At 38.7% G+C, this 25,691-nt stretch overlaps 2 protein-coding genes across 5 annotated transcripts in view; one reads left to right on the forward strand and one right to left on the reverse strand.

Annotated features, from left to right (window-relative positions):
- Positions 1 to 301, reverse strand: part of STAM (signal transducing adaptor molecule) — a 32,786-nt gene extending 32,485 nt beyond the window's left edge. For all 3 annotated transcript variants that reach the window (XM_041487244.1, XM_041487234.1, XM_041487225.1), the window contains exon 1: positions 149 to 301. In XM_041487244.1, coding sequence (XP_041343178.1) covers positions 149 to 188 — 40 coding nt within the window. In that variant the 5' untranslated portion in view covers positions 189 to 301. The remainder of the gene's footprint in view (positions 1 to 148) is intronic.
- Positions 302 to 9,614: 9,313 nt separating this feature from the next.
- On the forward strand, positions 9,615 to 22,574 carry HACD1 (3-hydroxyacyl-CoA dehydratase 1). 2 transcript variants are annotated; one of them, XM_041486993.1, is made up of 7 exons: positions 9,615 to 9,897; positions 13,901 to 14,018; positions 15,234 to 15,252; positions 15,340 to 15,422; positions 18,146 to 18,267; positions 20,725 to 20,903; positions 22,363 to 22,574. In XM_041486993.1, exons 1-7 carry the CDS (start codon positions 9,767 to 9,769, stop codon positions 22,443 to 22,445), a joined length of 735 nt encoding a protein of 244 aa, XP_041342927.1. In that variant the 5' UTR covers positions 9,615 to 9,766; the 3' UTR covers positions 22,446 to 22,574. The 2 variants fall into 2 exon arrangements, with proteins under 2 accessions (XP_041342927.1, XP_041342918.1); XM_041486984.1 differs by having other exon boundaries at positions 9,624 to 9,897; positions 15,334 to 15,422.
- Positions 22,575 to 25,691: the final 3,117 nt, after the last annotated feature.

The following is a 25,691-nucleotide window of genomic DNA, read 5'->3' on the forward strand; positions in this document are numbered from 1 at the left end:
CGCTTCCCGGCCGGGCGCCAGCGAGCCCAGCCGCGCAGGGCCGGGACAGCGGGCCGGCTGGCCGCGGGGGACGGAGCGGGAGCGGGTCGGAGGGCCGGCCGCCCGCGGGGTTGCCTCGGGGAGAGGCCGGGCCGCGGCAGCCACTCACCCACATCCTGGTCGAAGGGGTTGGTGGCGAAGAGCGGCATGGCGGGGCGGGGGGCGGCCGCCCCTCCCGGCGGCGCGGCGGCGGCGGCGGCGGAGAGAGAGAGAGAGCAGCCCTCGGCGGCGGCGGCGGCAGCTCCTCCTCCCGCCCCGGGCAGCTCCGCCGCCACCTCCCCCCAGCGCCGGGCGCCGCCTCCCGCGCAGCATGCCGGGAGCCGGGGCTGGAGCCGCCGCGATCCGCGGGGCCCGGCCGCGACACCCGGGCCCGGCCCACCACCCCAGGCGGGCATCTTAGCCCCGGCACGGCTACCCTAGGCGGAGGTTTATATTATTTAGTTACGGGGAGCTCTTTCCTCTCCCCTGCTCGGGAGGCGAGACGGTTTTCTACCCAAACACGTTTGCGTTCTATGGAAGATTTTTGGAGCTTCCCTATACGTTGGTCTGACTGAATATTTTCATTGGTAATGCCAAGGTGCTTGTGACACGGGTTAGCCTGACGGCAAAGGGCAGACTGGTGGTTATGCCAGCGTCACTCAGAGCATCACTCGGGAGCCTGACCAGTTCTCCGCGGTCACATCCCGTGGAGAGCAGTCGCTATCAGCTGGTCACAGGGCCTGGAATGTCCCCTGGCCTCTGGTTGCCTGTCTTGGTGCTCCACTTTGTAAGCCTTTGTTGCCTGCTTCAGTGGGGTGTGTCCCACGTTAACAATATGACTCATTGGATAAGACACGTTCTGCCTATTCTTGCAGTCACATAAAACTCAAGTCATTATTCTTAAGGCCTTTTAGAACTGTTTGATTACTCTGAACTAGTTAGATTGCAAATTATGTAAAACTAGGCTCATGTATTCACTTGGGGAAAGAGTCAGACACAGAGCAATAGGGGCATATCACAGGCATGCAAGCAAGAAATGAAAAAGGTACTATGGCTGTTTGCAGGGCAAACACTAAATGCAATCAATAGGACTAACCATGCTCAATAATGAATGTGATTGCATGCATTAGGCAGACTTCTGACACTTCAAATGAAAACTGCACACCAAGCCTCTTCCCACAAGTCACTAGGCACTTTGTTATTTTACTAAGGTTTTTTTTTTTTTTTCCCAGACCTCTAGTTCTGCTTCTTTACCTATCCATATAAACTGATTTCAGCAGCTAATGCAGGTCAGCATTGATCTACTGTGCTGAACTGACTGCTTGTAAGGAATTGCATGTTTTCTTTGGATTCTACCTCAATTCAATGACTAGATATCCTCAGAGGATGCTTTTCCTCCTCCCCATTCATCATCCCCCATTATGGTAGATGCCCTCTGAGCCTGTTTTATCCCCTCCTTTCTCATCCCTTCTTTCTGATGGGTGCAAAAGTAGTTGTAGGAAACCTTTCAAAACAGGCAGAGCTTTTATTAGAGCTAACATAACAGTCGTGGAGAACTGGGGTTTTAGACTGCCCTCAGTCTAAAAGCATTCCAACCCAACTTTCCTTCCCAGTACACTACTCAACATTTTGAAAGAAGGTAGTCTGTACCAGGAAACATCTTAAGGGTCTGTAATCATGGCTCATATTTTGATTCTGTAATGATTTTTTTTACTGTAGACACAGTGTGAAGTCCTTCCAAAACTACATATTGTATTATATCTCCCTCTTTTCCTTGTCTCATGGCTCTATCATTTTTCCATGGCACAGCAATGGGTGGTAGGTAGAGCACTCTCCCAGGGAATGTGGGGTTTGCCCTTTCAGACATAAATGGCTATAGAAACCAGCTTTTCCACCTTACGTGTGAGCAGTATAATGAATATGCTATTAAAAACAGGTGTGTTAATCTATATGCTATTAATAAACAGGTGTGAACTACATCTTTACTGGATGTAGTTCAAAATGCTTGTATTATTTCCTACTGCTGCCTAAGTTAGCTATCTAAAAGTAAGGCTTATAGATCAAAGGTACAGTCTCAAATTGCATCTAATTTTGGGGGATCTACAGCTGAAAGAGAATGTAGCAACACTGCCCTGTGCCCACAACTATGTGCTGCCACCACATTTCTTGTATTAGATTTGGAATTTGATCCATTTCATTTGTGGTTGCACAATTAGCTGATCCAGCTGAAAACTGCCTCACTGCAGAGTTCCCTGTTGGATCATGTCACACCTCTGACTCACCTTGGAATTAGATCAGGCATGTGAAGAGGTGGGAAGGCATGACTGGGGACAGTACTTCAGCGGTCTGGGTCAGGAAAAACAGGCATGTCCAGGGGATTATTCATCTGTTCTATTTTGGACCTCATTCTGAAGATGGCCTCTGCAACAGTGACTCTGTTGATTTCACAGATGAGCCTATCTGTTCAACAGTTCTGACTTAGGGCTTGTCTCTAGACAGCTTTATAGCAAGTTTTAAGTAGGTTTTTGGTTTTTTTTTTAAATATGTGTTACTTTTGTCTGAAGTAAGCAGTCTCAGATGACTGGTGCAGATATTTCTTTTTTCTTTGCATGCTTTTCTTTTTATATAGTACTGTTGTTCAGATACAGCTAAGAGATCACAGAATGCCTGGGGTTAGAATGGGCCTTAGGGGTAATCTAGTTCCAATCCCCCTTCCACGGGCAGGGACGCTTTCCACTACACCAGGCTGGTCATAACCCTGTTCAGTCCTTGAAACACTGCCAGGTTTGGGGCACCCACAACTTCTCTGGGCAACATGTTCCAGAGCCTCACCACCCTTACAGTAAATAATTTCTTCCCAATATCTCATCTGAATTCACCCTGTTTCAATTTAAAGCCATTACCCCTTGTCTTATTGCTGTGTCTCTACAATGTCCTTGTTAAAAAGTCCCTCTCCACCTTTCTTGCAGGCACGCTTCAGACACCAGAAGGCTTCAGTGAGGTCTCCCAGAGCCTTCTCTTTCCAGTCTGCATGGCCCCAAATCTCTCAGCCCATCTCCATAGCAGAGCTGCTCCAGCCCCCTGATCATATTCATGACCTCCTCTGCACTCACTCCAGCAGGTCCACATCCTTCTTATCTTGGGGTACCCAGAGCTGAATCCAGTACTCCAGGTGGAGTCTCATAAAGGCAGGTATTCAGTTAATTTCCAGCATAACACACTTCCTAGATTTTAAATATGTGACATCTAAATTTAAGTGTTTTATTTATGTTGTTTGTTTATATAAGTTATTACTTATTTTTAAAATTGTGACAAGTTTATCCATATGAAGGTAAATTCTGGATTCTGATGGTATGAAATTATTCATTTCTCTGTAGTGTTAAGTAGAAAAAGGATACCTAAAAGGAGCAACTTGTAAATAACAATCTGCTGGGGAAGTTCTGATGTTCTTTACAATCACTCAATTGACACCCATCTGCATTAGAAAAGCATTTTCTTAAACTAAGACAAAGCCATTGGAGGCCCACTGCAGCTCCAGTTTGCTGGGGTAGTATTTTATTTGTCATGCCTATTTATTTTAGCATATCTTAGTTTTGTAGCTGCTGCATTGTAAAAATAAGGTGTATGATGGCAGGAAAAAGTCAGGCCAGTGCACTTCTAGCAAGGAGACAGATATGAAGAACAATGATTGTCTCACAAATCAGTCCCACTTACCTTTATTTTAACTGCATTTTCATTATAGTCCACTGTGTACATTGCTTTTGGAACTGGAAGCTGTGAAGAAAGGATAATCAAAGGAAAACAGAAAGGCTCAGAATAGAGCAAGTGCCAGCCATCCATTTAATCACAGCTTTTGTCTTTGACAGGGCAAGTACAAAATGTTTTGGATGGCATACAGGATGCTGTACTGCATAATGATATGATAATATGACGAAGACAAAATTTTTCCCAGTTACAGGGTACATGTTAATGCTTTAGCTACTGGACCACAGTGATTTACTTCCCATCTACAATCTTACTGTATATGTTCTAATATTTTGCAAGTGTCCAAGCAGCATGGCTTACAGTATTCTTATCTATTTTGTTATGTATAGAGAAAATATATGAAACATATCAATACAGTAAGTCTGGTGTCTGCTGTTAGGAAATCAGGCTAAAATTATTTAATTGTCCCTTTTTGCCTTAATATTTATGAAGTATGCAAGTAGGATTATATGAAGCATATAACCGGAATTCCTTCAAACCCATGTAATCTTAGAACTAGGCAAAGATTCTGCCAATACATTTTATAAAATAGTTCATTTTTCCCTGGCCACATTAAAAATTGTGATGTGCAACCTTCTAGGTAATATTTGCACACAGATGCCAGAAATACGGGTTTATATCTTCCTTAATGTCACTGAATTCAAAGCAATAATTTCAAAGCAGCTCACATGAAGTAATACTTCATATATTTACACTGAAGTTTTGTTAAATGATTTTGAATAACAAGTTCACTGAAGTCACACACAAAAATGTGTTTATGCTATTTGCTTGAGTACGCTTATGGTAATGTATTGTGATATAACTGTGAAAGGCAGGTAACCTGTAAGGTGCTGGCTGCTGGGATCTCTGGGTGCCTGGGCTTCCCTGGGGATGCTGGCCAGAGCATCACTCTGTGCCAGCTTCCTGACACTGCTGTAGGGAACCACTTGTCCTAGTGCTTTTTTTGGCACAAACACCTGTTCTCAATGTGGCCAAACTGACTACACCCAGTATGGTCACTTTTTCATGCTGATAACTCGGACCAGTTTTCAACCAATGATGAGGTTAAAATTAATCTTTTTGTTCTCTGCCACTCTTTGAAGAAGGAAATAGAAATACTTCCACTGACCACAGCAGGCATTGCAAGTAAACAGAAACTACTCACTTGATAAAAAGCCCTTTTTAACTCAAGCTCTTGAAATGAAACTAAATAACAAGCTTAGATTGTGCCTGCTCTGAAACTAATAAAGGAAGTGGTCTCCTATATAGAGATTTTAGCTCTCACCTAAGCAAGCTACCATTGAAATATACAGAAAATCAGAAGGAATTTTTAATATTATTGAAGTGTGTTTTGTGAAACCCTGTGAAAAATTTGCCTGATATCTGTTGGGCAAAGTAGAAAATCTTCTTTAGAGGAAGAATATTACTTTTATTGCATAATATAGAAAAGGGAATTTAATAATATATTTATGCTACCAGTTAATTTCCAAAGTGTATTTTATTTTACTCACATGAACAGTACAATTGAAGTTAATAGTACTAATTTCAGTTTTAATCATTATATGTATATCTACACATACACAAAATTAGAATATTAAAGTGGGGTTAGCTTCTTGATACAGCTACTCTGCAGTGTGCAAAGATTCCAACTGTGCAGATCACATCATATCTAAAATATCCCATAAAGAAAATAATTGTTGTGCAAAGTTCAATTATAGCAAAAAGTACACCTAGTTTGGATAAATCAAAAAGTCAGATAAAACCGAACTCAAATGAGCAGGATAGCCATCTCCTTTAACATGTGTTTGTTCTTCAACATTGCAGTTTGCATTATGGTTTTGTTCCTGGAGAGGTTTAAATAGAACAATACACAAGGGCATCCCAGACTTAATGTGCTCTTCAGATATGTAGAATCTATGGTTTCCATAGAAAAAAAAAATTAAATGTTTTCTGGTGTGAAAAATTTAAAAGTTTTTCGCACCAAAATTTTTCTGTTTTCATAACAGAAATATAAAATTCCAGTTCAGCCTGTGTTCATGGCACTTCTTTTCCTTTGCTGACTACTTAGCTGTACAGTCAGAGGCTTAATATGAATCATTTATTTTGCAGTAGCAGTGCAAAACTCCAACTGCTTCCAAAGTGCCAAATATGAGATCGTCTAGTTCCTCCCACAAGATTTATGCAATCCATTATACGCCACATCTTTTGAAAGCATCTTCTGTCAAATTCCAAGCATAGTAAATTAAATAATAGATCTACACACCTGGATGAAAGCACAAAAAGAGTCACACACAGTGTTGTTTAATTTAGACAAAATTCTGTTTACTTGCATTTATCCTTGAATATCTCATTGATTTCTACACACCATAAACCTAGAATAGTGTTCAAGTAGTATATATAAAGTCTGTTATCTAAACACATTGCTCTTGCAGTGTGTTGGGAGCCTTAACTGAAGACAGGGCAGAAGGATGAGCAGAATCAAAGCTGTTAAATTTTTTAACAAATTCCTCTTCCCAGGATTTTAAGTTTCTGTCTAATATTTAACTAGTCTGCAATATAAAGGTAATTCTGCAGGGTTCATGTCAAGTAGTTCTTGAAGCGTTCAATAGTAGATGACTTTCCCCTGTGATAGTGGAGCTGATAAGTCATTATAATTTTTTCAGAGCACTACAATTTTTCATTCCATAGAAGTGTTTCCATATTGAATAGATAAATTTTGTAACAAAAACCTCAGAACGCTGTAGAACTTTTCATTAGAAAATAATCTTGTATAGGCTTCACTTTTTTATTTCTGGAAATAGATTTAAAGTAAAAACCATTCAGCTTTATAAGGTTTTGAGTATCTGTGTGTGCAATAGGAATCTAGAAGAAAAATATATATTGATAATATCAATCATGAAGGCCAAGAAAACCACTTATTTTTGTAGTAACAGTATGGCAGTGTTGATGACTTGGAGCTATAGTAAATAAAGGTAAACTCCCAGGGAATTTTGAGAATGAATATGAAAAACAATGACACTCTCGCCTACAACATAAAAGACCTTGATCTGACTGTCTTGAAATTTATTGGAAAGGTTAGTTTGTGTTTAAATAAAACAAAGTTCACCTCAATTGATAAGCCAGTCATAACTGATTTTAAAAGCTGATTTAGATAATGCAATTAATATATAAGCTTATTCACTTCTATTGATTAAATTTCTGTATGTAAAGAAAATCTCTCTTATTAATAATTTTGAGATTTTTGGGGGTCAAAAGGTGGTAGCCAAAGTTGAAATATTTGATGCAATAATTTTGCTACTATAAAAACATTATTTTTAATTAAGACAAGACACGGTACGTAATGCTTTGAAAATAGCTGACACTTTATCAAATTTAAATAAAGTATTTAGAAAATACAGACTAGTAACCACAAATATATACATTGTAATTGACAGAAGTAATGATTTAAAGAATAACAGTAAAAAACGTATGAAAAGAAATTACATTTCAACTAATTTATTGCAATTTCTGGAACATGCAATTATAAAAACAGATTTGTAAAAAAACAAAAAAAACCAAAAAAGGATTAACACAACAAATATGTTTTGAAAATGCTGCTGAAAAAATGTCGCACAGGAACTACCCAGGATATGAAGGAGTTACAGATTAAGGAATAAAATATCTCCATGGATTAAAACATGGGAAATAGAAGCAAGGAACAACTTTATTACAGCAAAATTACAGCAGAGGGGTGTTTATGAAAGTTCTGTGATAATTTTTGTGCTTAATACTTTAATAAATGTTTGGGAAACATAGCCAAATGGGACGAGAAATCTTGCAAACGGAACAAAAATTTAGTTTATTTCAATCCAAGAAAAGATTATGGGTATATTCAGAAAGTTTTCATCAATTGGGTGAATGAGTGGTGTGATAGCAAGAGAAACTGTAAGCTTAATAAATAGTAACCACAATATTAGAGCAAAACACATTGAGATGCTTATCCTCACCACTGAGTTCTGAATTGACTAAACTGGAAACAAACCCAGTCATCATTACAGATAATGTGTGCGTCCAAAATCAATAAATCTGAGCAAATAAATAGGAGAAGGAAAGTAATACAGAATTCTGATGAGAATTAGGCAAACTGCTTATCAAATTTCAAAATATTCTGATCAAAAGCATGGAAAACATCCAAGAAGGGATTTAAAAATGGAAAATTTTTACTTCAGAAAGAAAATAGGATTTGTTGCATCAAATCTGCTCTGGAAAAATCTCAAAAGAAACACAGCAAAGGACAGCTAAAAGTAGTAAAAAAAACCCAAACTGATATTAAAAATTGGGATTGAGTCATGCCTTTCTCCATGTATCATAATTTAAGAAAGTCTTCATCAGTTCATGAAGTCATAAATTGAGAAAATCATATGAGAAAAAAACCACCTTACTCACAGTATGTGATTAATTTTTGATGCCTCTTTCAACACTACATTGTCAAAGCAAAAAAGTTAGAATGGTTTGAAGAGAGAAGAGGAATTCAGGTGGAGAAAATGAGTAAGTAAGATAGTAGGAATGTTCAGAATTAAAATACTAAATATTGAAAATATTTTTGAAAACTAAAGTTTAAACCAACTTATAGCTGTCACATTGAGATGACATATAGGCTCAGATTAACCTGTATTGGCAAAAACTGCTGAGTTGGGTCATTCACTCCTGAATACACATTCACTCCTGAATACACATTCATGTGTAAATTCTTTGTCTTGATTTTTTAACTACAGGATTTTCAAACTGGATTATATTTATCACTTGAACACAAAAAGCATCTGTGTATGTGTAATATTGGTACCTAGAGTAATCCAAGAGCGTATATAATGTGCTCTTTTGCCAACTACTCATTTTGCACATTATACATTTGCTGTTGCCAGTGGGTGTGTGTTTTGAGGCTGAAAGATGAACACCTGCTTGTGTGCTTTGGTGAGGAGGGAGAGATTTAGGTTTTGTTTGGCACATCTGCTCATCTTTACATGAAGGCCCTGGACCTGAGACATCCAGGTGTCTTCAGCATTGAAACACCCACCCCATTCTAAAGTAGATAGACTTGGACTCTTTAAGTTCTGCTGGACAAGTAGCATTTCAAAGATATCCTGACCCAGTTTTGGAATTCTTCTGCCTGTATATGCCTGTGTCTGCGGTATTTGGGCTGAGAGGCCATGGTCACCATGCTTAGCTGTGGAAATGAGGAGCCTGCATCCCCAAGCTAGCAGAGACTGAGCCAGGTGTCAGGATAGTGGGTGCAGCCCACACTCTGAAGCATCATGTCACATTAGCTCAGGCTAAGGCTGTCCCCCTTCCAGAGCCAGTCCCAGCAATGCTACCTGTGCTGGCTTAGCTTCCTGTGCACTTGCACGGAGAGCAGACATTTACAAGGTAACCTGCATAGTCAAATGTCACCCTTCAGTCTGCCACCTGGATGCTCTTCAGACCACTGGAAGAAATTTCCCCTTCTCAGGTGGGAGCCTTAGTCTTCCTCATGTATTGAGGGTGGTGTTTATGGAGACCTACCAGACTATCGCGGTCACCCTGGCAGGTGGCTCTTTAGTCTCTGAGGTGGGGGCCTGGGCATATTCCCACCAGTTGGTCTCTGGCCAGACTCCCAGGTGTTCCCAGTCTCAGACACCTATTTCTGTGTTTCCAAGAACCGCGCTATTTTCTGTCACTTTTTCTGAGGTGGGCTGTGCCCGCTGCTTCTGCCTGACGGTCAGCAGCAAGGCCAGGTACCATCCCACCAGGATCTCCCCGCCGATGGAGGCTCACCCGCCCCCGCAGGCTCTGGCTGACCCGGGGAGACCCGCGGCGCGGAGGGAGGAGCGCGCAGGGCCATGTGAGCGGCTGGCGGCGGCAGCGGCCCTCGGGGAAGACAGATGGGGTGAGAGACAGCGCCCGGTCCGGCTGTCAGCGCAGCCCCAGCCCCGCCGCGGAGGGAGCCCCTCCTCCCCGCCGTGTGCGCCGCGCTCCCGGCCGGGGAACCATGGCGTCCAGCGAGGAGGACGGAGGCGGCAACGGCGCGGTGGAGGAGAAGGAGAACGGCAAGAAGAAGAAGAAGCTGGGCGTCCTGGCCACGACATGGCTCATCTTCTACAACGTCGCCATGACCGCGGGGTGAGCGGCGCGCGGAGCGGGCGCGGCGCGGCCGGGGCGAGACGGGGCCCGGCGGGGCCGGGCGGGAGAGCCGGGACGCGGGGAGCCGCCGGCAGCGGGGCTCTCCTCGCCTGCCGAGCATTGCCTAATACGGTGCAGCGCTGCCAGCCGCCGGCGCGTCACCCCGCGCCCGCCGCGGAGGTTAAGTATAGCCGGGACCGGAATGCCGGGCGGGGGAGCCGCGTCCCGCGGCGCGGCCTCGCCGGATGCGGAGGAGGCTGCTGGCCGCCCGCGGGGAGCCGATCCCCTCCTCGGTGCCGCCGGGGGCTTCAGCGCCGCGGTTCCGTGCGGGGCGGCGCGCTCGGGTCGGTGCGCCCGCGCTGTGAGCGAGCAGAGCCCGCCCCGGCTCGCTGAGCTGTCCAAAGCCAGCCCGGCCCCGGGCAGGAGCGATGAGCAGGAACGGTGGAGGCGGGAGAGTAGCCAAAGAGGTTCATTTGAGCTTGTGCTCCGTGCTGCGAGGCTTTGCTGTGAGGAAAGACAGTGTTTATTTTGAATAACAGATCATAAGAGCAGTCACGTTTATGTGGTTAGTGCTCGAAGCACATATTCTCGCTTCTTGAAAATTTTCCCTGTTCACTAACTCTTGCGGAAAAAACCTCAACCTATTCATTTCCACGTGTTTAAAAGAAAGCTAAGAATGAAAAAATTTACTACTTCTAGTGTGATATTCATCATGAGAACAGTTTTACTTTGGTTACTAATGGGTGGTCTCACTGCCCTTCGAATCCCGTAGAGTAAAACTAACACGCTGCAGTTGAGGCAGGAGCTCAAGCACTGCTGGAGAAAGCCAGGAATGTGATCGTAATGGCTTTCTTCTCACTAGCAGCTGTGAGTCTTGAGTATGTATTAAAGTCTGTTCATAAATTACTGCAGCACTTTTTGAAAAGTGCTTTTACGTGAGGTTAATGTTACCTCATTGAATTACCAGTCTTGTGCTCCATGTGTGAATTTGCTAATGAACACTGAGTCTTGCCACTGACTTTTATATGTCTCTAAAAGATTATCGAACCATATAAGTTTTGACCTTAGGTGCTGTATCAATATTTCCCACTTCCTTCTCTCTCATTTTCCATTAATATCAAAAGAAATTAAGACATGCAAAATTTGATATTTTTTTATGTGGAAACAGAAAAAAGATAGGAATAAATACTTATAATCATTTATAGGTACAATTTAAGAGAAAAATAAATATTTTAAATACAGTTACACTTAACAGAGACGATACGCAGGATAAATATTTAACTAGAACAGTATATTTGTCTAGTTGTCCAGGTAGTGCAATATAGAAAAATGTTTCTGGAGTTTTAACAAACTAATGTATAACTACATGTTAACAACCATTCTAATAAAAAAAACTCTGCAGCTTGTCTTTGATTCTAAACAGATTTAAGGGACTAAAATGACAGATCAATACTCAGTCTTGCTGAAAGTCCCAACTGGAGATTCTGCCTTTATTACAGAAAGTGCTTTCCGTTTCCTTGTGATTTGTAATAATCAGTAAGAGGACTTTCCTGAGATCCAAAGTCAAAGCCATTGACAGCTGAATAAATCTATCTACAGAAATTTATGTCCACGTAAAAAATCCTTTGAGAAAAATACATTTGCTGTCTTTGATTCTGAGTGTAGTCCAAGATTACTTCTCTCTGCAATGCTCATGCTTTGGTTGTGCAATGAGATGCAGAAAATGCCGTGTTAGGTTAAATGTATTATGACTTCTCAGTCTAAGTCACATACAGAGCTGTTGCTGCCACATTTGTGCTGCCAGCTGGATGTAAACTCACTATCACCTTCCTCTTGTCAAACACTTCACTGTAAAATGAGGCAGCTCTACTGTGAAAGACTACCAGTGATATTCCAGTATTCTCCGTTTCCACAGTGGTTGGAGACAACCTGAAATAAATGCACTCATATTTAAAATCCATTATAAAATCTAAGCAACACTTGTAGGGGAAAATTTTGGAGCACTGAGAGATCAGATTCATGGGCTTAAAGTAGAAGGGATCAAAGAGGGGAATCATTCCTGCTGTGTGGGGAAGCCTGGCTAACTCTATGTGAGTCTGAAACGCTGTCATGAAGTGCTGGAATGGGGCACACCAAGTGACTGCATAGCAGTGGCCGCCGTGCGCAGGAGCTGTTAGGGCTGATACTGAAATCCGTGCCACGCGAGGTGAGCGGGAGCTGTCAGGATCCAGGCGGCTCCCATGATCCTACACCAGGGGGGATCTGACCAAAGATTACTGTTTCCAGGTACCCTGTTTCCAGTGGTAGCCTATACCTTATGCTCAGGGACGACTACAAGAGGATGAGTTAAATATTGGTCCAAATGTTTATGTAAATATTTCTCTGAATGTTTATAATCTCTCTGAATCTGTCTGATTTCTGAAGCCCTTCTGCTTTGTGACTTGGGCCCTTCCTTAGCCAGAGCTCATGTTGCTGTAGAATATACTTGCTATGGCTTTGTGGAGAATGAAAGGACTGAGTAATTGTTCCCAGCAATTTCAGAGAAGACATTAAACTAAAATTTTTGTCACTTTTGATTTTTATTTTTACCTCTCAAAATAGCCGTCCATAGCTCTTGTTATACCTATGTCTATATTAAAAATTTTTGTACTTTCTTAGTTTTTTTGGATTGAAACCTGAAGTTTTCAGTCTCCTTGCTAATGTGGTGTTTTAAGAATGAGGTATAGGTCTGAAAGGCTGAGAGAGTTGGGTTTTTTCAGTCTGGAGAATGGAAGGCTCCAAGGTGGCGTAATTTCACTTCCTGAAGGGAGCCCACAAGAGGGCTGGAGAGGGACTTTTCACAAGTGCTTATAGTGGTAGAATTAAATATAATGGGTTTGAACTGAAAGAAGGCAGGTTTAGATTAGATATTGGGAAGAAATTCTTTACTCAGAGGGTAGTGAGGCACTTGCAGGAGCTGCCCAAAGAACCCCTGGATGCCCCATTCCTGGGCGTGTTCAAAGCCAGGTTGGACGGGGCCCTGAGTGACCTTGTCCAGTGCAAGGTGTCCCTGCTTACGGCAGAGGGGGGTGGAACTAGATCTCTAAGGTCCGTTCCTACCCAGTCAATCCCATGATTAAGGAAGATATAGTACACTGTTTTCAGAATCCTTATTATATAAAAATGGGTTTATTACATGGAAGGAATTCCTCATGCCTTGGATTATTTTGGAGAGTCAGTGCAGGTGGTGGGATCAACCCACAGTTTAGATGTTTATTTTTTATCTCAGTTTACATTCTAAATCTCAATATAAGTTTTATGTCAAATTCGACTATAATTAAAAGATACTGTTACTTTTTCTTTCCTTTACTTTGGAAGGGTTATTAGTTGTCATCATTGTTCAGTTTCCTAAAAAAACCAAAATAAATTTATCCAACCCCCCAAATGTGCTAGTTAAATATGTCTGCATCTTGAAGTCAGGAGCATAGGACACCCATCTTCTAGCACTTTGGAGTCTGATATTTAAGATAACTTTTAAAACACTTCTCAACACTTTGGGAATCATAATTGTAGTGGTACCTTGCATTAAAATGTGCATAAATTGCAGTCCGTTACTTTGACAAACTTGCAACTCAAACAGTGACTTCAGTGCCAAGCTCATCATGTGGTTTCAAATAACAGTATTTAATAGTCAAGATGCATGAGGATTTAATAGTAAAAATATGTAGTCACTGCTGGAGAAAAGTCTGATGGATGGGTGGTTTTGGGGGGTTCCCTCAATTAAGTCAATCCTCAGAAGGCAGCAAGTTGTTCTCCATTACTTTCCAAGTAAAGAGATTAGTGTAATGTTTACATAATATTATATACTATTTATGTCTAAAGATATTTTTTGATGATCTAAGAACACCGACAAGTGAAGAATCAAAGTTAACCTGTGAAGAAAAATACTCTACTAAATTATTTACGATGGATGGATATTTTTAGAATTCTAATTTGAAATGTATCCATTCTCTTTCTTTTATAGGTGGCTGGTATTAGGTATTGCCATGGTGCGGTTTTATATACAGAAAGGAACACATAGAGGCTTATTCAGAAGCGTTCAAAAGACGCTTAAATTTTTCCAGACATTTGCTTTGCTTGAGGTAAATTTTAAACATTAGTTTGCTTTACTGGATGCTGCATATCATAGACAAAACACATTATTATCCTGAATTTAAAATAAAAATATTATATTAGTACTAAAAGTCCTTTTTACTTTATTATTTAATGAAGTTTTGGGGGTGGGACAAGGTGATTACTTGAAAGAAATTGGCATGTGTTTTTCAGACTTAATTCTAATATTTCTTTAAATCAGTGTCTGGGAACTGCTTTGATTTGAGAGTCTTTAATGCAAAAGGCAAAATCTTGAAGGCATTTCAGCCAGCAGATCAGCCCTCTAGTGTAGTAGATGTCACCATCTCAGAGATTATAGCTTACCTTATATTCTTTATACTGGACTTACTATCCTTCTGTGCCTTTCCTGCTTCTGTTTATTTCAAGATGGGATTCACACACCCCATATAATCCATTGCAACGGGGTCTGTGCAAGATGTGCAAAGTATTCTTTAAGTAATACTTTTGCAAACTATGCACTAGTGGTCTCAGTTCTGGTACATCTGTGGAATGAAGCTTTATCGCTGGGTTTATGGAGCACTTGCAGTTCTTCCCCAGGCACAGGAAAGAATGTCTATCTACATTTTAATTTTTTTTCTCAATCTGCCTACAATGTCTCTAGTTCAAACAACTGTTAATATCATGTCACCAGCTGCATATAGGCTTTTGTGCTGTTAAACTTGCACTGTAAGTAATTCTATTCAAACCTGCCAAAATAATGAAAAGCACTTCATTTGATAAACATTACTGACCAGAAAATACACTGTATCTAAAGCTTCATAGCTATCATTGACAAAAGTATAATAATGTTATTAATCTATAACGAATGCAGAACATTTTAAAATTGCTGTGTGTTTAGCGTTCCTTATGTGACTTCCTCTACACTGTCCTGTAAAATTCTTCTTTGAGTAAAGGAAGAAAAGCTTACTAGTTGAATAAATTGCTTTGTAAGTATCTAAATGTCTAATATTTACAATTAATTTGGAAAACAAATATCTTTCATGTATTTGCATAGCTCAGACATTGAGACCATCCCAACACTGATTGCCAGGGCTCTGCCATGTATTTATTTATTTTTAAGACTGTTAGTGGGAGACAAAAACCAGAATTGAGCCTAGGTTTATATTAATATCAAAAGGCCATGTTTATAGGGTAGCTAGTAACATGCTGCACATCAGTAACCTCTGACTTATTTTTATTTACAGGTAATCCACTGTGCAGTTGGTGAGTTCTTTGTTTTAGTTTCTCCTGTAACTAGTGAAAACATGAATTGTGGAGCAGAGATAACATGTTTCTCTTTTCAAGGAATAGTTCGCACATCTGTGCTTGTGACTGGGGTCCAAGTGAGTTCAAGAATCTTCATGGTGTGGTTCATTGCACACAGTATAAAACAGGTATGTGTCTGAGCAAATTATGTTTTGGTTGCTTTTAAGGAGAAGCTATTACTACACTTCTCATTTCACAAGGAAGACCAAGCTAGAAATTAATTCTATTCATGTAGAGAATGCTTACATATTTGAGTGCAATTTTGGAAGTTAGGGTTACAAAACAGAATTTGTGTGATTCTTGCCAGGAGACAGAGTCTGGGTCTAAGCTGTGAATCAGCAGTGTTTTCAGCATCATGCCTTCTGTGGTCTGCCTAAATGAAATCAATGACTACTGCTGTCATTTACAAGCAAAACTACCCTAGTGTTAACAGTTCCCTTTCAGAAATTTTAATTAGCACTTGCTGAATTATTCTAAATAAAAGGTAAATTTATGTCTTTAAATTTATGTCTTGAATTCACGTGGATAAATATGGTTGTGATTTTGATATTTTTTTTAGAAACCCTCTCAAAATTTTAATGTTATGGTAATCTTAACATTTGATGACATCCAGGGTGTCACAATGGCACTTAAGGACCTGTGTAAATGAAAATGGCTTATTTTCCTAGCTTTGGGTAGCTGTTGTAGGGCTAGTGATCCATTAGTGGAATGAAGCAAGCAGTTCACAACTAGTAGTAGGTCATTAGGTTCAGTTTGTGAGGTGTGCTTTCTATGAAAGGCATGTAAAAAAATTAAGTGATAGGTTTTGTGCTCCTGAATTTCTTCAGAACTTGAAAAGCTGAGCCATTAAACTGTCTCACCAGCAGATGGCAGAGGCCTTTCTGCAGATGAATTATCCTAGCACCTGCCTCAGTTATCAAATCTTCATTTCATTTCACAAGAGGACTTGTTTTCTACACTGCATCTTTTCCTTTGACATGGAGTAAATTCAATAGGCTTTTCATAATGTTAATTTTTTTGTTCTTTTTTGTTGTTTGTTTTTTCGGTTTGTTTGGGGTTTTTTTGTTTTGGTTTAGTTTGGTTTGGGGTTTTTCTTTTTCTTGTAAGCTAACTTTTTATATTTTTCTGTAAGGCAAAATGTCTCAAAGATTAACAAGATTCTTATATTGAATATCTACACGTGTGCTGGATTATAGCACTGCATTTTGTCTTTTTTTATTATATGCAGTAGACTAAATCTTAAGCATATCCAGCAATTTCTTTTCTTTTCTCTATCTACACTACTGTAGGCCAAGCTGTGTCCAAGAAGAAATACATTTGAATGTGTCTCTGATTGTATTTCATGCTGCTATTGCTTAGCAGGCATGAATGTTCAGGGTCACTTTAGGTGGTGAGAGGCACGTCAGTGATAATAGCCAGAGCCAGACCTCCCCACTTGACTGCAGATTTGCAAGGCAGCAGATAGGAATTCTCTGCATACTTATTTTAAGCTCTTCTGCTTGGATTTAGCATTGTGACATGAATCCAAGTTTGAGTTATCAATGTTTATTTCTAATTGCATGAGGCAAAGAACAGCCTAATTCTGTCTTTACCTTTGTGTATCTGTTTGGGTGTCTTTGCACTTCAGTTGCTGCTATTTGTTTGTGATTTTAGTGCTATTTTTGTGTCTCCATTTTCTTTATGATGTTGGTGAGATCCTTCTGCTAAAATTGCACCACCTTTGACTGACATATTGAGGGTGTGATTTTATGAGCACTTATAATTATTTTTGACTTTTGTCAGAGTCCTGGATTTTCAGCATCTTGGAGATATATTAAGCTTTGTCACCATGTTGCATTTTATTTTGAAAAATCATTTCCCTTTTTTATAATTTTAACAAAACTTGTGTTGCTTTATTCTATTTCACAGACATCCCTGGAGCTTTTCAGCCTTCAGGCATAAAAGTGTATTACAAAATTCCTCCCCTCTTAAAGGAAAGAAAATTACTTGTGTGTAATTCTTCCTCACAGAAGGTAGTGTTTGTAATAGATCCCCAGGTGCCTTCTTTGTATTTGGGGACTTTTGTTTATTTGTTCGCTCAGAGTGAAAAATAACTGGTGTTTTGAAGCAGCAGAGATGTGCTGCTTACTGATGAGGCAGTTTAATGACTCAGAACTTAAATCTTACATGGGATTGTTGAGTAAGTTTACCCAAAGCTCCTGATCTACCAACTACTCTTCATTTAGTGAGCCATCTGTGCTCCAGCTTCTTAACTATCTCAGAGCTCCCTGAAGTCTGCCAAACTGGATCATCTGTGACCAAGTTCCAGTTAGTAGGTTATATAAAGCAATTCCTTTTGTCTAAAGTTTCATGGAGATGTGCATTATATATTGAAGAAGAAGCAATATTAAAAAGTAAGAGAAAATCTAGGAAAAGAAGTAGTGAAATGCAGAATGATTAAAAAGTGATTATGAGAAGAACATACCTTCTGTAGCATTTTGTTGTTCTTGTTGTTTTGAGGAAAAACATAAACAAATAGGTAAACTACAAATAGAAGAGGGATAGTTGGATAGTTTAGTGCCATGTAGGAAGAGAATAAAGAGGAAGAATAAGCATAATTACAGGGTTTTATATTTTGATATTTGCATAATGGATGAAGATTGCTCAGTTGACAAATGTCTGTATGTTAGTAAACACATATGATAATGAACTGTACATGGTAATGGTTTCAGCATATCACTTTTGTGCCAAAATCTTCTTCCTTTACAAGGTATTAGTTCTGTTCTATATATCTTAAAGAGAAGTCTGTTGCAGTTTGCACAGAAAAGAAGCCTAAGGATGAAGAAAATGTTGGTTCTTTATACTTCTGCAGATCCAGAATGAGGAGAGCGTTATTCTTTTTCTGGTCGTATGGACTGTGACAGAGATTACTCGATATTCCTTCTACACATTCAACCTGCTCAACCATTTGCCATACTTCATTAAATGGGCCAGGTGGAGATGTCTTGCACTTGAGTTTCTCATGATTCTGTGCATGTTGGTTTCACGCATGCTGAACTAACACACAGGAGAGCAGATGTTTGAGCTTTGGTTATGTGTCAGCAAAGTGCAAGTCAGTTGCTTTCTGTACTTGGGATCGTTGTTGCTTGGTTTAATATGTTAAAAATATTTTAGCTGAGGTTTTTGGAGTATGGTTTTTTCTTTGTTTTCTGTGTCTCACAGTTTGAACTCTGCTTTCCCTTACTCTAATTTTTTTTTCACTTACTCTAATTTTTTTTCTCTATCTTTTTAATTTTATCTCATCTTTTAATTTGCAGTATGACTCTTTACGATACTCTGAATACAGTATTTAAGTATTTAAATTAAGCACCTGTGCTAGTCTTTGTGGATGTTAGTTTTTTGAAAATGTGGGAGTTGTTGTCACTCAATCTGTATTATTACTTTATAAGAAGTTCTGCTTTATCAGAGCTTTTGTAAGATTGTATCCATGTAGTGAAGTTAAATACTGACTTAGTTTAGGCCACCAAAAATTGAGTTCCAAATCAAAACTATTTTGATTTTGAAGCATTCTTAAGGTTGGACACTAAATCACATACACTACAGAGACTGTGTATATTTATCAGGAGACTTAACTGGAATAGTATTCTATGTAGTCATTATTTGAAAAATACATGTAAGGCAGACTTATTATGTTAGAAGAATAATATCTAACCTACATTCAGCACAGGCGACTCTTACTTAAAACAGTTTGTTTGTTGTTTTCCTTTATTTTTGTTTTACAGATGATGCCAGTTTGAAGATTCTAATGCACTTCTTTGATATGTCTGATGTTTATGTCCATTCTTATTTCCTTTTTGCTAGTGCCTAAGTGAGAGACTTGTCTAAGCACTAAATGACAAACTTAGTCAGATTGGCTATCATCAGTAGTTTTTTATACAGACTTCAGAAAGAGAAATGCACTCAGAACAAATTACATTGACAGATAATAATTTTTGCCATCAGGTCAGTGTGCCTTGAATAACAGAATTTTGTTTCCTTAATATAGACAGTAGGGAAAACCAACATTCTCACTGAAAAGACATATGGTGAAATATTAATATAAACAAAACATTTGAAAATATATTATTTTTTCATAAAGTCTAAAATATCCCTTCAAGATTTATGGATAAACAAACAGCACAACTGGGCATGAATTCAGTACCAAGAGTGATGGAAATTCTGATCTTTAGCTTATAACTGTATAGAGACAAACAATATGTAAGGCATTAGTTCCTTCTTATCTAATCTGCATTCTTCTCGGTGCTGCCAAACAATAGGACAAGAGGCAAAGGGCAGAAACTGATGCACAGGAAGTGCCTCGTGAATATGAGGAAGAACTTCTTTAGTGTGCAGGTGACTAAGCAGTAGAACAGATTGTCCAGAGAGACAATCCAGTGTCTCCCTCTCTGGAGATGTTCAAGCCCATCTGCACACAATGCTGTTCCATGTGCCTTAGGATAACCCAGCTTGAGTGGGGAGGCTGGACCAGATGAGTCATTGTGGTCCCTTCCAACCTGAACTATTCTGTGATTCCTCTCATCTGTGAGTCTTTTAAGTCCTTTTGCTTCTAGGAGGATTTCATGCTTAGTTGCTGCTGTTTTGGATCTCATTTCTTTTGGTCAGGGAGTGCACATTGTACCTTTCTCTTTGTGTGATAGCTCTCATTGCTGTTCCCTATATGAACTGGAGAATTGTTCTGTAGGAGAACCTTGCATATCCATGGTGCACTGTGTGAAAGGACAGCACATAGCCTATTGCTTAAAATTTTCATTTTGTCACTGCCTACATGGCCTTTGGCATTCAAACGACATTTTCTTTCAGCTGGATGCTTTGCCTTTTGTTTGAACATCATCTCACTTTAAAATGGATCTGATAAGTTTCTGGCACTGTAATTTTCTCTTTTTATTCCAATTTCAATTAGTGGTAAATGTAGTATTCCTATGTTGTAGCGAGCAAAACAGGCTCCTGATGCTTTTCAACATTGTCATTATCTTCAAACTATTTGTAGTACATACAGTTGACCCAGTGTGTGTGCACTGTGGTGAAAATATATAGGATCATCTGAGATTAAGGTCTGAATCCTGTCAGTGACAACAGGAGTAAGAATAGTACATTTTTAAAAAATCATTATTGGAGACTAAAAATTTGAGGGTTGTTCTATTAGAAAGAGATAAAAACATTCTGATACTTCACTGTTTTTTAAACAAAGCACTGAGGAAGGCATTCTCTTGTCAATATAAGCAGCTCTACCAAAAGTAACTGAAACTGATGTTTTGTGTCAAGTCAGGCTGTGATCCCTGATTCTGGTGTAGGAGCTACTTTAAGACATTTCTGTGCCACTAATAATAAGAGAAAATTTTAATTTTATGGAGTGTTTCTCACAAGGTTTTTTTAAATTATTTTTCAATGCAGATACAACTTTTTTATCATTTTGTATCCTGCTGGAGTTGCAGGTGAACTGCTAACCATATATGCTGCTTTACCCTACGTGAAGAAAACAGGAATGTTTTCACTGAGACTTCCCAACAAATACAACGTCTCCTTTGACTACTATTACTTCCTTATTATTGTCATGTTCTCCTATGTGCCATGTAAGTACTGTTTAACTGTAGAAACATTTTAATATCATAAAAATAAATCTTCAGCGATGCTATAAACACTGCCGGTATTAAAATTTGCTGAACACTTTCTACTGGAAGAGCTTGCTTTCTGTTGTGCCAAGCTTTACTGTGCTTTAATTGGTTAGGCAGAAATTTTTCTGTCCTGTTATCTGCTTAGGAACATAATCTGTCTTAAACATTTCAATGAAATGCTAAAATTATTTCTCAGACTTGGACAAAGTAAGAAAAGTTTTTGCTTACAGACAGAAATGTCTGTATGTGTGTTGTTGAGACTTTATAGTGCCTCTCCCACTTTGAAGTAATGACTTTAAAACTTTTAACTGTAAGTTGTGCCAGAGATTTGCTGTGGCTTTTTATTACTAATAACCATTTACCTTGGAAAAACCATCATTCAAGTGTGCTCAGGAAGAACTTGAAGCAGTCTTCTCTAAGATTTCATTTTCACAGAAATCAACCCCCCCCCCACTAAACCTCTCTGAACATCTGCAGTCCTTGGCTTAATCAGTTTGTCCTTGTACTTATGCATGCCAGAAGCCATGGAGGTAACAGCAGAGAGACTATCTGTCTTTCACTCTCAGTGTTATTTCCACTGCTACCTAAGCAGTGAAGACAAGGAGAAAGCAACTGGATATTCCACCATGAATAGGGCTAGACCAAACTAGGCAAATGTAATATTTTAGATACCATTATTAATAGAATATATAATATCTTAAAATAATCTGTACATTGAGGCAGCAGATTAGAGAGGGAAATTGAAAAGCAGGAAAACTGAAGTTAAAGGGTCTGTGATCTGCATTCATGAAAGGTATTCATTTGGGAAGGCAACATTCAATATGGACTTTTACAATATGAACACACACTTAAATTTTTTGTCCCAAGAAGTCACAAAGGCCAACAAGAGAGATTTATGTCAACAAAAAATACTCTAAGGTGTGATAACTTACTAACACTTTTATATCTGTTTATGTAATAACACTTCAGGAATAAATCCAGTTTTCTAGCCATTAAATATAAGGATCTACTGTCAGTAGGACAGTAATATTATAGATGACAGAGGGACAGCAAAGAAGGATCTCCTTACTTCAGACTTGAACAAATAGGGTAAATTTGTATCCTCCTCCTAGTCTTCAAAAATGCTTAGGACAGATTTGAAGTCTTCAAGCACTACCAGAATGTGGTTAAATCCTGTTTCTACAAGGAAACTGTTGGAGTGAAGTTCCTTGAACACAGGTATTTATTCAGGGATAAATGAGCTTTGAGTAATTATTGTTTTTAAATGACTGCAATGTTCATGACTTGTTATTATTCACCTTAATCAACTCAACCACTGTGTACCATAATTTTTACTCAGTTCATCATTCTGTAAAATAGTGGTTTTCCATTATGGAATTTTTCCATCTAATTTGCTTTCTTTTGTGCTTTGATCAAGTATTTCCACAACTCTACTTCCACATGCTGCGGCAGAGAAGAAGGGTGCTTCATGGAGAAGTGATTGTGGAAAAGGATGATTGAATCAAGCTGTGTAACCATGGTGCTTTTAGTGGAAAGGAAGAGAAGAGAGGGTAAAGACCCAAAACTTCCTCTGATTTTTCTGAGTCCAAGTTTTAAAACATGGAACAAGAATAAACAACTGTGCCTGTGCCTGTGGACTGTATTATTTTTGCAATTAATGTATTTTGAGACCTACCTTTTCATCCTCAGATTCCCTTTGGTTTTTAATTGTTCATTTCTTCAAAGAAATATTTTATTGTTTTCAATAAGTTGACGAGTAGCATTAAGAATTAGAATAGTTGGCTACTGTGCATTCTGTTCTGAAAGTTCTGTTATGACCTGTAGTCATTATCAAAAACAAAAGAGTTGATAAGCTGTACTGAAAGTGAGTCTTCTGGAAATCAGAGTGTAAATTAGGTAATGATGTTTTTCATAGACTAGGTGAATTGAATGGTATTTAAGCTTTATATTAAGTAATACCTTTCCAATTATAAGTACTGTAGCATGTTGTTTAACGTTTTTTGAATTACAGTATCACATGCAGAATTCCAGAAGGACATTTGAAAAGAGTTGAATTCTTGATTGTCCATGCAAATTTAGACCACCCTGTATTTTCATTTGTAATTTTAAAGATACTTAGGGTAATAGATATAATATTAACTGGTTAAAAGTTTGTGCTGAGGAGAAGACAGGATGTGCCTACCTTTCTCTAATCAGTGGCTGGAATGGGACTCCTTTGCAGTGCAAAGTTGATTGTCAGCATGTTTCCTATTCTACGTTTATGTTATGTATGCAGAAAAATCAGTATTGCATTGAAAATCTGTAGCTATGGTGAGATATTTGACGTCTTTTCAGCAGCTAAAATATGGGATAAAATATATTTAAAATATCATCTTAAAATATAAATTGTGCTTTGATTCACCCCATTGGGCAATTTTAATTGCTTCCTCCCCATTAATTGTTTATACTGTGTTGACCTAATTCTATTTCATGTCTTCAATAATCTGCAGGAAGGATCTCTAGTATACTGATAGAAGTTACAGATGATATTATACTATATGATACTTGAGTGGGAGAGGTCCAACAAATTAGTAGATTTTGATCTAACAGCCTAGCAGATTCAGAGAAAAGGTGATGCATTTGAGGAAACTTGGATACTTAGTGAGAGAGAGAAGATTGAAATGTAGTAATGTGGTACAAAGCCCTGAAAATGTAGGCAGCAAACCTGTCTTGTTTCTGGCTTCACTGATGTCAAAAGAAGTGTGTACATTTGTGGAAGAGCTGCATCAGGCAGCTGTAAATCAGAACACTTGTGGTTGCTGAGGTAATTTCTGGAGTACAGTCTTATATTTTGGCTACCTCAGGGGTGAAGAATTGGAGAATCTTCTGAAAGCTCAGAGAACAATAACAAAACTCGTTGAAGTGAGAAAGAAGTCGGAAAGATTGTGTTGCTAATATGTGTAATTTGTTCTATGATAAATACACGGAAGAGCTTTTCTAAGTATGGAGGTGTAGCTATGATGAATTTGGAACAAGGTAAAGAGCCAATGAATATCAGAAGAAAGGTCCTACTGATTAGATCAATTATGGAATGACACAGTAAGGCTTATCAATGCATGCAGTGTCTTGGAAGGGTTTCAGTTAAAGCTGGCAAGAGATTGAACTACATATTTGAATAGGCAGTTTCCATTTTTAGCTTCAATGATACTATGGTAATACCACTTTTTTGAAATTTTTAGATATGCCAGAATAAGGTGTATCAAGTAATTTAATAAAAAATCAAGGATTTGCTATATCCCTAACTTTTAAATTGTGCCTTGGATTTCTGATATTTATGTATGTCTTCATTACATGTAAATGAGTTTCCTTTCATGTGACAGATGCGTAGTGAACTTGAGACAGAACAGTTGTATTTCTTTAAATTTTAAAAGGTATAATCTTTATATTCCTTAAATTTCACAAAGGTGCTCTGATTTAACTTACTACTTCTGTTTTATATGCAGCTAAAATTATTAAAAGTTTAAAATATAAATTATATTTACAACACTGCATCACAAAATAGTTGTGTTACATGTGTTCAGACTAGCAGTTGTATGTGTCCAGTATTCTTTCAGTACTGTTTTATAAACTATGAGGAACATATGGGCAGTTTTGGGAAATATATCTCCATTAGCAAACAGAATTGTGTGATGAAATACAAAAAACTAAGATTATATGAAGTTCGTTGTCTCTTTTTACTGTCAGGACAGCTCACTGAAGACCATAGCTATCAATTAATTGAAAATTCATTGGATACCTAAGGATGTGGTTTTGAAATCCTTGATCAGATGAGTGTATCCTGTAGATAATATTCTTACTAAAGGGAATACTTGCACTATAAAAGTGTATTATATTTTTTTTCATTGTGGCCTAAGGATATTATCATGTTAATCAAGGACCTATTTTTATATCCTTTCGTACATATGACATGAAAAAAAAAAAACCAACACTGTTTGCTACAATCTTGGGTTGCACTTCCATAAAGCAACAATGTACAAGGTAATGATACAATTTAAAACTGAATTTACAGCTACAAAACAGTCTTGCTAAATAATGAATTAATAAAAGTAAAGCCAAAAATTACTGACAGTATCACATTCAATGTTTCATTGACCAGAGAGATTGCCATGTAGATTCATTTACATGACATTTACCTAAAAAAAGTAAGCAACATGTTCTTTTCTTCCTCCTGTTTTTTGACTGAAACCTTTCACTGAAGCCTCCTTTTCACAGGATCAGTAAGGTTGGAAAAGACCTCCAGGGTCACCAAGTCCAACATTTGACTGAACACCACCACATCAACTAGACTATAGCACTAAGTGCCATGTCCAGCTGCTTCTTGAATGCTTCCAGGGGTGGTGACTCCACCACCTCCCTGGGGAGCCAGTTCCAATGTCTGAGCAGCCTTTCCATGGAGAAATTCTGATGTCCAATCTGAACCTCCCCTGACACAGCTTGAGGCCTTTTCCTCTTGTTTGGTTGCTGGTTGCTATTCTGTTAACATATCTTCTGAAACATAGTGAGAATTGCAGGTAAAATCTTCTTGCTATTGACTTCAGATGAGCTAGGATTTTATCCTAGGTAGCTATATTTAAATTTCAATATACCATCTTGAAACATTTAATTAACCTGTCACATGGACATTAAAACTTAAGTATGATTTTCATATGGTGCTCTCTTTCCAACTTCTTTTTTACATCTGTCTTTTTGTCTTCCTCTCCGCAATAT

Source organism: Pyrgilauda ruficollis, unplaced genomic scaffold (genome assembly GCF_017590135.1).
Source record: "Pyrgilauda ruficollis isolate IOZ18807 unplaced genomic scaffold, ASM1759013v1 scaffold12, whole genome shotgun sequence".
Lineage (NCBI taxonomy): Eukaryota > Metazoa > Chordata > Aves > Passeriformes > Passeridae > Pyrgilauda > Pyrgilauda ruficollis.